Source organism: Tenrec ecaudatus, chromosome 10 (assembly GCF_050624435.1).
Source record: "Tenrec ecaudatus isolate mTenEca1 chromosome 10, mTenEca1.hap1, whole genome shotgun sequence".
NCBI lineage: Eukaryota > Metazoa > Chordata > Mammalia > Afrosoricida > Tenrecidae > Tenrec > Tenrec ecaudatus.
The window spans coordinates 4,907,706-4,920,324 of NC_134539.1; the positions used below are offsets into that span (position 1 = coordinate 4,907,706).

The 12,619-nt window shown below is 51.5% G+C and overlaps 1 protein-coding gene across 6 annotated transcripts in view; it reads left to right on the forward strand.

Annotated features, from left to right (window-relative positions):
- The window catches only part of SMARCA2 (SWI/SNF related BAF chromatin remodeling complex subunit ATPase 2), a 178,232-nt gene that overhangs the window by 151,744 nt on the left and 13,869 nt on the right, over positions 1 to 12,619 (forward strand). For 5 of the 6 annotated variants that reach the window (XM_075559865.1, XM_075559866.1, XM_075559864.1 and 2 more), the window contains one exon: positions 3,957 to 4,180. In XM_075559865.1, the coding sequence (XP_075415980.1) occupies positions 3,957 to 4,180 (224 nt within the window). Of the gene's footprint in view, positions 1 to 341; positions 476 to 1,905; positions 2,005 to 3,956; positions 4,181 to 12,619 lie in introns of those variants that run through there. The other variant, XM_075559869.1, reaches the window with a different exon arrangement.

The window sequence follows — 12,619 nt, forward strand, 5'->3', positions numbered from 1 at the left end:
AGGAAAGAGTAATTCCTGCTCCATTCAGGAAAAATGCAAGCTGAAATATGGTTTAACTCTTTGAACTTGGCTGAGAATTGGGTTGCCACCTGGCATCCGGGGACCTGACGGGCGCGTGTACCTTTAAGGAAAGAGGTGCCCCCCCACCCCCACCCCGCTCCACTTTACTCCCCACGTTCCTTGCAGTTTGCGCGTGTGGATCGGTTTTGGTTTTTTTTTTCTTCTCAGCCCCCCCCCCCCGCCTCCATAGGGCAGGAAAGTGTTAATTTCTTATTTGTACACTTCCCCCCCACCACCACCACTTCCTGCCTATTCATTTCATTAAATCTGGCGGCTTCGGGGCTGGGGAGCCGCCTGTATGTTGAATTAGGGCTGCACTGTGGGGCAACCCGTCACCAGTCGGAAATCGGGGGGTTTGCGTCTTTATTTCATTTTTGTGCTGGTAACAAGGTTTGGAAGGGAACTCTTGGCCGGGGTAGGACTTTGAGCAGTGCGTAGCAAGTTTGCTGCTTTAAAGAAAACAATTATGTGCCCCCCCCACCCTGCCCCTCCCCTAGACCCCCCTAGCATTGAGTTAAAGTCCGTTGGAGACAAAAAAAGAGACAGAGAAAATTCTTTTTTACTTTTTTTGGTGGTTGTTGGAAAAACAGAAGAAAAAGGGCAGTTTAAAATCGCCATGAATTATTCTACTTACATGCGGGCGCGTAAGGGTGCTCTACCCTGGAAGCACTCGGCGCCCGGGCGGTGTTGGCGGCTTGATTTCCATTAGGAACCGACCCGCTGGGTCCCAGGGCTGGGAGGGGCGGCCTGCGGAGGACTTTGGGGGGTCTTAGGGGGGAGGGGAAGGGGGAGGCCAGCAGGGAAGGCAGGGGCTTTGTGGCGCTGCATTCCTGCGTGAAATCGGAGCCTTGGGAGAAGGAGGGGCCGCCCTCCGCGAGCCTCTCTCCTTCCCAACCCCAAATTTCCCCAGGATCTGCGCGCACCAGCCATTGTAATAAAACACGGGCGCCCGGCGCCCAGTGCCGCCCGCTTCTCGCTGCCTAGCTGCGACTCCCCCGATTTTCACGCTGAGAAGTCCAAATAGCAAGGACGCATGCTTCGTTTATTTTCCTTTTTCTTTTTTTCCCTCTTTTGGTAAAATTAAGGGGAGGGGGCGTGCAGCTGAGAGTAGAAAAACCCTTTTTCACAACTCCCCCCCCACCACCACCACCTTCATTTATTCCACTCGGGGGGGGGGCGGTTGCGGGGCGGGCGGGCGGGGAGCAGGGGGGGGGGCGCGGGGAAAAGAAAAAAGAACAACAATGAAAATTTTTACAGCGTGAAACTGAAAGCGGAGAGTCTCGGTGGTTCGGGATTTTTTTTCCTTAAAGAGAAAGGATGGCATAAATGTCGAGTCAAAAATATGGGGACCTCCGTAGCCCAGCGCTTTTATTTACAACCCTAGGGGGGGAGGGGAGGGGGGGGAGATTCGTCTTTTATTTTTTAAAACCTTCCTCGATTGCGCCCAAGCCACGCAGTCTGTGTGTCCCGAAAGCCATGAAAAAGGAGGTTTAAATCAATTGTAAAAAGAAAGCATACCTTTCTTCTATTTTTTAAAAGAAATAACAAAATCGGAATATTAATTTATGTTCTTATTGGCTTAATTATTTATCAGCCACCACCCGGGCTTTAAAAAAGGGGGGGGATGCCTTAAATCTGCTGCTTGCAATAATAAGGGGGGGAAAATATGATAAGTAGTTGTCAATATTAAAAGAGGCTGGAGGAGGGAGGCTTTGGGCCTTGTAGTGGAGAGAATGAAACAGCAGATTTTGAGCACCCACTTTCAGTATTAAATTTTCAGTAAAATAAAATTACTTGTATACGAAAACATAGCACTTTCCCGGCTCTCTCTCTTTTCCTGATCAGCTGATGAAGAGACTCGGAGCTCGCTGCTTTGCCGGCTTGTTAATTTTATCCCCACTAACTGTGATTCCCGATAGCAGGCGGCCTGCTGAGAGTGGTGAGGTAAATATCTTTTGTCCTTGCTGTCGGGAAGATTCAGGAGAAGGACCGCCCAGGCGTGTGCAGATGTGGGACACGTCGGAAGTTGGTGCTCGGCCGGCCGGGTTTCTGTGTGTGCAGCCGGGTGCTGGAGGGGGAGCACAAGCATTGCGATTGACAGCCTTGCATGCTGGATTTGTTATTAGCATGCTCAGCCTCCAGATTTGCAGGAGGAGGTGGGGGGGATGGGGGTGGGGGCGGTTGCTGGGGACCATCTTCTCATCTTCACTTAGCTGCAGTGGGTTTAGACAGAGAGAGGGTGTCTTATGCTTGTAGGCAAATTAATATTAATGAAATAATGTGGAATTTTTTCTTGTATTTTGCATTTTTCCTTTGCACACCCTCCCCCCCCTAACTCCTTAGCTTCCTCCTCCTCCTCTTCCTCTGTAATGCTGCTCTGAACAAGGGGAATGGGAATGGAAATTGTCTTTGGACTGTTAAGGCCTAGGCTGAGGCTGGCCCCAAGTGGGGGAAGCTCTGTTCAGGTTGCGTTCCGGGTGTACAGATTGCAGGGGACACAGACCCTGTCTCTCTTTCTGTAATCCCACTGGCATCTTGCAATCACCAGGTTGGTTCCTTTCTGCACCAGGTTCTCGTCGCCAGCCTGCCCCTTTGCAGGCAGCACTGTACACAAGTGAAAGAAATTCTGTCTGAGCCGTAATCACCCTCTATATTGATTGTTATACTCACATGATCATAAATATTAGCCATGTTTGGTGCTGTGGAGAAATGAAGGTAATTGCCTTGTGATTAGAACGCTTTTCAGCTCCAGAAAGGATGGATTAGCATTTGCATACTGGAGGCAATATTGAGAGGCAGAGAAGCAAATGACAACATTGGTTATTTGAGGGGGGGTGCAGGGAAGGAGGGGTGAAGCGGAAGAAGAGGGAAGAGGAAAAAAAGCAATTTTCAGAGATTAATTGCAAGAAATTTTTTTTTCTTCTCATTTCTTTTCCACGGTCAGAATTTCTTGTGTTTGTATTCTGGACTCCCCCCTCCCCCTCCTCTTTTTTTTTTCTTTTTCCTGAAGTTTTGAGATGTACCCAGGAAGTGGGGGGGAAGTTTAAACTTCTGGATCGATGGTGTGGACCTTGTAGCCCTTTGGAAGCAGGTGTTTTTGCTACCTGATTGCTTTATAGTTCTTTGATTATTTCTCTGCATTAGGGGTGCTGGGCTCTGGCTTAAAGCAAACGTTTGCAGGTAATTGTGATTGGGAGAGCGAGGGGGGGGAATGTGTTTGTGTGTGTGTGTGTTTGTGTGTGTGTGTCTTTGATCTCAGGTTGAAGGGCTTAGACCAAGAAACATGGCTCTGAATGTGTCTGTGGCTTTGGCGGCGTTTTTTTGTTTTGTTTCCTAATGAAACATAGATGACATTTTGGCTCATGTTGTGAATCATAAAGAAATAGATTCAAAACCGCCAGGAAGAAAAGGTGGAGGCTGGTAGGATTTTTAAGGATCGCTTCTTCTTTAGGACATTGTTGGGGTTTTTTTCCTAACACCCCCCCCCCACCCGCTCCCCTTTTTTCCATTGATTATTTGCCTTTCTTCCCATTCCTACATTTGTGAGACAATTAAGGTCTTTTTTCTTAAGGTTGAGCTAAAATTTCATGGGGATTCGGTTCTCCTAAAAGACTTGACTCCTGAGGTCCTGGTGTGGGGCCTTCGTGCTCCCTGTCCGTGTCTCGGGACATTCCAGAGAGTTTGCTGATCAAACAGGCTTGGGGGCGGCAGGGGGAGATTCAAGTCTCCTCCTCGTTCCCAGTTGATGACTATGAAGTTTGAGTGCGTGGGAGTGCAGTGTGTTTTGTAAACTGTGTTCAGTTGGTATTTTTTTTCAGGGGTGGTGAGGAGGTTGTCATGGTTATTTATTGATGTTTGTCTTGACGTGCCCCCCCCCATTGTGCCCCATTGAACAGGCCATCGAAGACGGCAATTTGGAAGAAATGGAGGAGGAAGTGCGGCTGAAGAAGCGGAAAAGACGACGCAACGTGGCGGAGAAAGACCCCACTGTGAAGGAAGATGTGGAGAAGGCCAAGAAGCGGCGCGGCCGGCCTCCAGCGGAAAAACTGTCCCCCAACCCCCCCAAACTGACCAAGCAGATGAATGCCATCATAGACACGGTGATCAACTACAAAGACAGGTGAGTGCGCCCTTCACCTGCCCCAGGCCTTGCCCTCTGCCACCACAAGGGAGAAGAGCAAGCGGGGCTGGCCAGGCTGGGTTTTAGCACTTGTCATGCTCTGAGGACTCCTGAAATCCTGTGAAGTGACTGTTCCCCCACCACCACCACCCCACCGCCCAGGGAGCCTATTCCAGATGGCCCCCACTGCCCTGGACTGCTGCACCCAGGGTTAGCTTAGTACATGAGGGGACTTCAAAAAGCGTGTGGGAGAATGGAATTGAAAGGCAAGGGAATTTTCTCACAGGCCTTGGGAAGACCCCCCCCCTCCTATGTGGAAATGGGGGCTTCTCTTTTACATGCAAAAAAAAAATCTAAACTCCGAAGAATTGTTAGGGACCCTTGAACTCCCAACATTTGTTTGGGAACTACCATCCTTTGGAACAGAGACAAAAACAAAACAAATGTTATTCCATTTTTTTTTTTTTAACTGAGTTGTGGCAAAATGAGTCTCAGAGCACAGCTCGGACCCATATGAGGGGGCTTGCAAAAAAAATGCGTGTGGAAAATGGAATTTGAAAGATAATGGAATTTTTCCAGAAGTATCTGGAAGCCCCTCCTTATATGGTCCCATGAAGGCTCTGTTTATAACCACACAGATGCCCCGCGGAAAATATGATGACCTACTTCTTCCCCCAAACGCTTGAGTTCCTGAGCTCCGTCTGAGCCACCTTCCAGCAGCATAGTCAGACGCCTGCTCATCCCGACGGGTCAGCAGATGAAGCTTAGTTTCCGCCTGCAGCGCCTGTCTGCTGAGCGGAAAGGTCGGCGCCTTGAGTCCACCCAGTGGCTCTGTGGAAGACCCAGCCACCAGCTCCCATAAATATCCCCGGGCTGGGGGCCACCCTGCGGGGCTGCCCTTCTCGGCCTGCTGGGGCTGCCACTGGTCATTGTCAGCTCAGTGGCTCTTCTGAGCTGTCACTTCTTGCTTAAGGGTCCTTTGGATGTGAACCTGATAGAGGCCCGCTAGACTCCAGAAACAGAAACAAAGCGCAGCAGAGATCCGAACCCCAGTAAAGACAGCCCTAGGCTGTGCTGCAGTAGGGACACCTAACAAGATTGGGGTTAGGGCACTTCGTTCCCACTTTATCAGCCTGTGAGGACCTTGGTGTTCGTTTCATTTAATTTGAACATTCCCACCTGTTTCAGTTGGTATATATATATATTTCCCCATCCAAACCCAACCTATGCATTTTATTTCTCTAAATTGTATAATGGCATTGATTATGAAGGCAATTAATTGTATGATCGCAAAAAAAAAAAAAAAGCTTGATGTTGATGATGTTGCCCTGTCTACCATGGTGAGTCATGAGCCATGCTGCTCACTCACCACAAGGTCAGCAGTTCAAACTCCCCACCCCCCTGCGCCAAGAGAAAGGGAAGAGGCTCTTTGTGCCCCATAAAGATTCACAGCCTAGGAAACCCCAGGGAAGAGTTCTGCCCAGTCTTACAGGGCCACCATGAGTTTGGATCGGTTATAGACCCTCAAGTGTTTTAATACAAGGAGCCCTGATGGCATCTGTGTTACACATTGGGCTGTGATCTGAAAGGTCAGCAGTTCAAAACCACCAGCTCTCTGTGGGAGAAAGACTGGGCTTTCCGGTCCCTTAAACAGTTGTTACAGTCTCAGAAACTCCTGGGGGCAGGTCTGCCCTGTCCTGTTGGGTCACGACGAGTTGGGAACAACTCGATGGCAATGAGTGTTAACCACAAGTAAGTTTCTGTTTTAGTGTTTCCTTGGGACTGCTGTTTGTGTTTTTTCTGAAGGAAGCCTCATTCTAAAGCCTAGCTAGTGTTGGGGGAAAAAAACACATGAAACTCGCCTGGGGGCCTTGTGTTGGAGCAGTCCAGATTGCCTGTCACAGGTGTGCAGAGAAGGTGACCGGGGAGGTGGGGAAGGTAGGAGGCGTTTTGTGTGAATGGGTCAAAGTTCTTGCCCCTCTGGACCAGCACGCTCCCTCTCCCCTTGTGCTAAGGTGCCTTCCCTCCCCCAGAACCCCGCAGCACCCCCAGATCACCCACCCCCAGGAGAGTGAGCTTGGCTCAGCTCCTCGATGACCCAGTAGAGAAACTCCCAAGTGCAAATCCATCCTGTGCCTGGAGGGAACAGTGCTTCCTGAAGCCCGGGAATCAGTTAACTCTAAGTGTATCATGTCTCTCTTAACCGCACCCCCACCCCCCACCCCCAAGCCTCCTGGCAGGCGGGCTCATGGTCAGGACATTGCGCAGGCTGAAGAGTTAAGCCTTATTTGGTCAGCCCCTTGTGTAAAGAAATGACAGTGCTCAGCAGAGAAAACTACCCACTCTCAGGGTCTCAGGAGAGTGAGCTGCTGTCTTGGGGAGGCCAGTGCCTGCCCCCTGGTCTCTGCTCGGCTGTTTGCTCTCTACCTGCCAAGTGGGCCCAGGTTGGGTGTCAGCAAGGCCTGGCTATGATCCCAGGCCAAAAGCTAGTTCTTCCTCTGAGGATGTAAGAGGCCACCTGGTCATGGACCACACACTGAGTGCCTTCTCCGGTGTCCCACCATGTGAAGATTGAGAGAAAAGACCGAGAGGCAGAGAGAAGTCTCCAGCCATCTGTGTTGTGTTTTGTTTGAAACCTCTGTGTGTGGCTAGTGCAGCGTGCGGCACCCTGTCCACTTGTCTCAGGAAACAACCAGGGGCGAAGAGATGGCCACCCCCATGGTCAAGGGTAACCCTGCTATCTGGGCTGTCACTGCCCCAGCACTCTGTGACCTTGCTGTCTGCATCCGGGAGTGCCACTGGCCTACCCTCATCCACCTGCACACCTGGCCCTCCCCACCTGGCTGTGTTCCTAGAGGCGTTCGGTCTGTGTCTTCCCAGACCCAGGCTGGCCACTTTGGTAGAAACCACCCCAAGATGGACAGTGGGGTGAGGCCACAGTGATACCTGTCTCATGCGTTCACAGTGGCCCCTCTGCTGAGGGAAGGAGAAACAGCCCGGGAAGCCCTGGCGTCTTCGCAGTGGTCAAGCACTCGGCTTGCCACGGAAAGGTCGGTGGTTTTGAACCACGGGACATCTGGTCACGTGACGGTTTCAGCCCAGGAAACCCTGTGGGGCAGTTCTGCTCTGCCCTGTGTGTGTGTGTGTGTGTGTGTGTGTGTGTGTGTGTGTTTCACCATAGCATAAGGAGCCCTCATGGCATAGTAGTTAAGTATTGGGCTGCTAACTATGAGTTCAGCAGTTCGGAACCACCAGCCACTCCTCAGGAGAAAGATAAGGCTTTCTACTCCTGTACAGAGTGACCGTCTCGGAAACTCACAGGGGCAGTCCTACCCTGTCCTCTAGGGTCTCTGTGAGTTGGCATCAACTCGATGGCAGGGAGTCTGAGCTTTTGATAAGCCCAGGCTTCAGTGAGTAATCACTCGGCTGCTAACCAAACGCTGCGCTCTGTGGGAGAGACCACGCGTCGATCAGCTCCCACGAAGATTTTAGTCTCAGGAACACACCCCACCCCTTGTGGGGCCACTTTTGTTGGGGTGAACTGGCCCCCAGATCCCTGACAGGGGTCCTCAAACTATGGCCCGCGGGCCACATGTGGCCCGCCAAGGACATCTATCCAGCCCACCAGATGTTTTTTGTCCCGTTTGTTTTTTTACTTCAAAATAAGATGTGCAGTGTGCATAGGAATTTGTTCATAGTTTGTGTTTTTTTTTTAACTACAGTCCGGCCCTCCAACAGGTCTGAGGGACAGTGAACTGACCCCCTGTTTAAAAAGTCTGAGGACCCCTGGACTAGAGAGTTGTCACCGAACACAGTGGCTTAGAGCACTACCTCCATCCTGCACTGGGACACTGACCTTGAGCTTGGTGCCCTAATGTGGGTACAGGCCCAGTGAATACAAGCCCAGGTGTGCGCTGAGTTAATAGAAGCCTCGAGCTGAGTTAATAGAAGCCTCGCTCTCAGAGGCGTTGAGTGGCTGGGGGTGGGGGACAGTGTTTCAGACCCTCCGTAGATAACCCACCAGGGAAGGTTTGGACTGCCAAATCTAGAATGAAATGCCCCTGGCCGGTGCTGGCTTCCAGATTTTTCTTCCCCAAACCAAGAAACCTTCTTCCACCTGGGGTGTCTGATGGGCACGTCCCTCGTTGCACCTCAGGGAAAAGATGTTTTAAATGTGTGGGTTTTCCATCAAGACGAAGGTGGTCACTCCCCACTCCCACCCCTCTCTGATTTTATGTCTGTTCTCTTCCTTGACTAGTAGCCTGTTTAGGGGGCTTCTGGAGAAGGGAGAATTTCAGCCTCCCTCTCCCCTCCCCACCCACACATTGCATGTTTCATGTGTAGCTTATGTTCGTAATCCTGGAGGAAAAAGAACCGCTTCTATTTATATTCTAGATTTCTCTTACCCACTTGCAGTGCCAGTAGGAGGCTCTGAAATTAGGAAGGTCTTAATTGGCTACAATGTCATATTTTTGGTTGGATTCGGTTGGGGCTGTGGGGGGGACCCCGCTACTGCAAAAAGTACATCTCCCCGTGTTGAGATTTGTGTCTATGTTTTTTCCTTTGAGTCATGTAAGACAGTGGCTAATTTGGTGACTCAGTCTACCTGTCGGGGAGCCACCACCTGTGCCCGCCGCCACCACCCAGCCATGGCAAAGCTGTGACAGGAGCCATGCTTCCAGTGGATTCAATAAGAACTGCCATCTATATTTAACTGCTATGGAAGTAGAATTAATTAGCTCTCATGAGACAGACTTTCTTTTTAAATTCTTGCATGATTGCGGGGCAGAAGCATCTTTGTATTTGTATGTCGAGCAGGGCTGATTTCGGCGTCTGTTTCCTGAGTTGGGGAGTTCGGAGCCCGGTCTCGGTTTCTGAAAGGAGGACCCGGTGAGAAGCATGGCCCAGAGAGCCTATCCCTGTGTGCCGTTCATAACTGCAAGGCTGGGGTGGCCTTTCCAGGGGACATCAGCCTGTCCCGACGGGTCCAAACTGTTTCATTTTCCTTAAGGGTGGGGGGGGATTTTTCTCTGTGGTCCAAAGAGGTTTTCGTTTTGATTTGGACTTACGAAGCTCGGTTTGTTTCTGTTTGTTAACAGAAAATATTTTTTAATTTGAAATACAAGTGTATCCTTATGTTTGTATGATTCATTACCTGAGGTGCAACATGCGCGTGCTCTTATTTCCTTGTCTCAACCAAGGGGCACTACGCATCTTCATTGACACAGGTGCCCCAGAGGTTAAACCTGATTGGTAAACCCGGTGGCTTTCATAGTAGTTACTCACCAGGCTGCTCACCACAGGGTCCGCAGTTTGAAGCCACCAACCCCAACAAGGGAGAAAGAAGAGGCTGTCTGCTTCCCGTAAGGGTTCACAGCCTCAGAAGCGTCCGGGGGCAGGTCTGCCCTGTCCTACAGGCTCGCTGTGAGTCGGCACCCGCTCCATAGCGGTGAGTTTGGTGTGGTAATCTCCCACAAGTGTTCTGGCACAATCAAGTTGTCACTGCAGTTTTTCGTTGTGGCTTTAGTCTGTGTTTTTCTCCGAGAGAGTCCAGATTGCCTGTCACAAGTGTGCAGAGAAGGTGAGCGGGGAGATCAGAGGCGTTTTGTGTGAACGGGTCTTGCCCCTCTGGACCAGCCTGCTCCCCCCCCCCCCCTTGTGCTAAGGTGCCTTCCCTCCCCCAGAGCCCCACAGCACTCCCAGGTCACCCACCCCCAGGAGAGTGAGCTTGGCTCAGCGTCTCCATGACCCAGAGAGAAACTATAAGCACAAATCATTCTGTGACGAGCGAACAGCGCTTCCTGGAAGCCCGGGAATCAGTTAAGTGCTGAGTGTGTCTCCTCTCTCTTAACAAACACCACCACCCCCCCACCCACCCCCCGCTGATAACTGTGTCAGGGTGGCTGAAAGGTTAACGTAGCCCAGCTGTGAGTTGCTTGAGGGAGAAAGACGAGACTTTCTACTCCTGTCAAGAGTTACAGTCTGGGACCCCCAGAGGGCGGTTCCACCCGCCCTACAAGGTCCCCGTGCGTCAGCTGGCGATGATGTGAGTTTTCGGAGAGCTGGGTCACTTGGGACTATTCCAAGGCTAGAGAAGTGTCTTCTTGTTTTGTGGATGGATGCCAGAGAGATTCCTAGAAAGGCCCTACAGGTGGGTAGGGCCCTAAGGGCCCAGCTTCCAGGAGTCTCCCAGGTGGTGTAAAGGGTTAAGTGTTCAGCTGCTCATCAAAAGGTTGGACCTTCGAGTCCACACAGGATGCCTCAGGAGGATGTTGATGAGCTACCACTGAAAGTCAGCCACTGAAAACCCGGTTCTACTGTGACCCCCCATGGGGGTACCAAGAGACCGTGCGCTCTCCATGGCAACTGGGGTGTCCACCTTCCAAAACAGTCTGACAGTCGGCCATTGAACGTCCCCGAGGACACTCTCGGGGCACCCCACTGAGGAGGCCATTCCCAACACTGAAAGACAGCTCTCCTAAGCAGGATAAACTCACTGCAGTCCAGTCCATGCCCACCCAAAGTGACCCTGTCGGACAGGGCAGAACTGTCCCTGTGGGTTGCAAGACTGTCACTCTTTCCAGGAGTAGAAAGACCCATCTTTCTCCCCAAAGAGGAGCTGGTGGTTTTGCTGACCTTGTGGTTAACAGCCCAACGCATAACCACTCTGCCACCAGGGCTCCTGTCTTAAGCAGGGTATTGACTTCCTAGGTGAACATGGAGTCAGCCCTCTGACATCTTGCTCTTTGTTGGACCTTCAGCGGGGTCAACCTGTCCTCATTCCAGAGGAAAACTTCCTCCAAAACATCTGTAGACAAGGACATTCCCTTCACGATCCTCTCGGTCAGACGGAAGCCCCCTCGTGTGCTGCCGGGGCCCTTCCGCAGGCTCCCTCCACCTCTGCAGGACGCGCTTTACAAGGCTCTCCAGGGCGGGCATTGGGAAGGAGGCCCGTCCGTGGCAGGGCCATTGTCAACCTTGCTTTGGGCAAGGGTAACTCCAAACTTCCTATCTTCCAGCTGATTCTGACTCAGCCTGGGACAGGGTAGAGCTGCCCCTGTGGGTCTCAGAGACCGCACCTCGTTACGGGAGTAGAAAGCTGAGTCTGTCCCTCAGGAACTCAGGCTTGTGTTGCGTTAACTTTGCTGAGCAACCCTGATACACGGTGCCCTTGTATTTTCTGTGACTCATTGAACAACCTCGCCTTGCTGTCTGTCACACACACACACACACACACACACACACCCACACCCACACACACCCCCCCAAACCACCCCCTGCCAGACTGAGGTTAGCCTTCCACTAAGAACTTGACTTTTTTTCTCTCTTCTCAACTTAAACATCTATTTATTCTGATACGGTGCCGTCTCCTTGGTCATTGCCCTATCAAACAGCCTGTTGACATAACTCTAAATTTGGGCTTTTTTTTTCCCTTCCTATGTTTTTCTGTCTATTGGTCAAACTAAGAACTAATAGAAATCATTGCTGAGGGTCTTCATCCAGTGCCCCTGGCATCAATTTATTAACTAGAAAACTTCCAATCAGTTGCCCACCCCTGAATTGGCACAGCTGAATAGGGAAGCCTATTGCCTCCTTTTTCTCCCACAAGGCAGCTGGTGGGTTCAAACAGTCAACCTTTCGGTTAGCAGCCAGTGTCTGATCCACCGCAGGCCCACTGGCGGGTGGTGATGTCACTTATCTTGGAGTAACAGAGCCTTCGAGGATCCACGACAAGCTTGGAGGCCTCAAGTTTCCCGTCTCCTTTGGCTTGGCTGTGGCTCCTGGCTCCGTTTCTGAAAAGCAAGCTTGCCAGGGGCAGCCTCGCTCATTCAGGAGGTCATGAGTCTGGTGCTGGACACTGAAGTCATGGGCAACTGCTTGCTAATGCTCCTTCAACCATCCCGCCGACCGAGGGCTCTGTGCAGCATTTGCCGTGTCTCGGTGGTCACATTCTAGCGTCCTTCTCTTTCCTTCAGGAGCTAGGAACCCAATAGGAGCAGGGTGTCGGCATAGCCTGTCCTCTGCCATAGGCTTGGAGGCACCAACAGCAGCACTGTGGGTCAGGCGCCAGGCTGTTAGCCTCGTGGTCAGCGGTTCAAGCCCACCAGCTGCCCCGAGGGAGTAAGAAAGATCGGGCTGTCTGTCCCTGTAAAGGTATATGGTCTCTGGAACCCTGCCCAGAGTCCAAATGGACTCGATGGCTATGGGTTTGGGTATAGCAGGAGAGTCTGGGAAGACCAGCCCTGTTTCTGGCAAAGGGTTGGGACTCTTGAGTCCACTGTGAGGTCGGACACATGAGGCATTGCCGCAGGGTTGGGCTAAGGAAGCCTAGTGGCAGAGTGATTACACTTTGAGCTGCTGACTGCAAGGTCAACCGTTCTAAATAAACCAGCAGCTTGGTCCACGGGAGAGAGCTGGGGCTTTGTGCTCTGTTAGAGA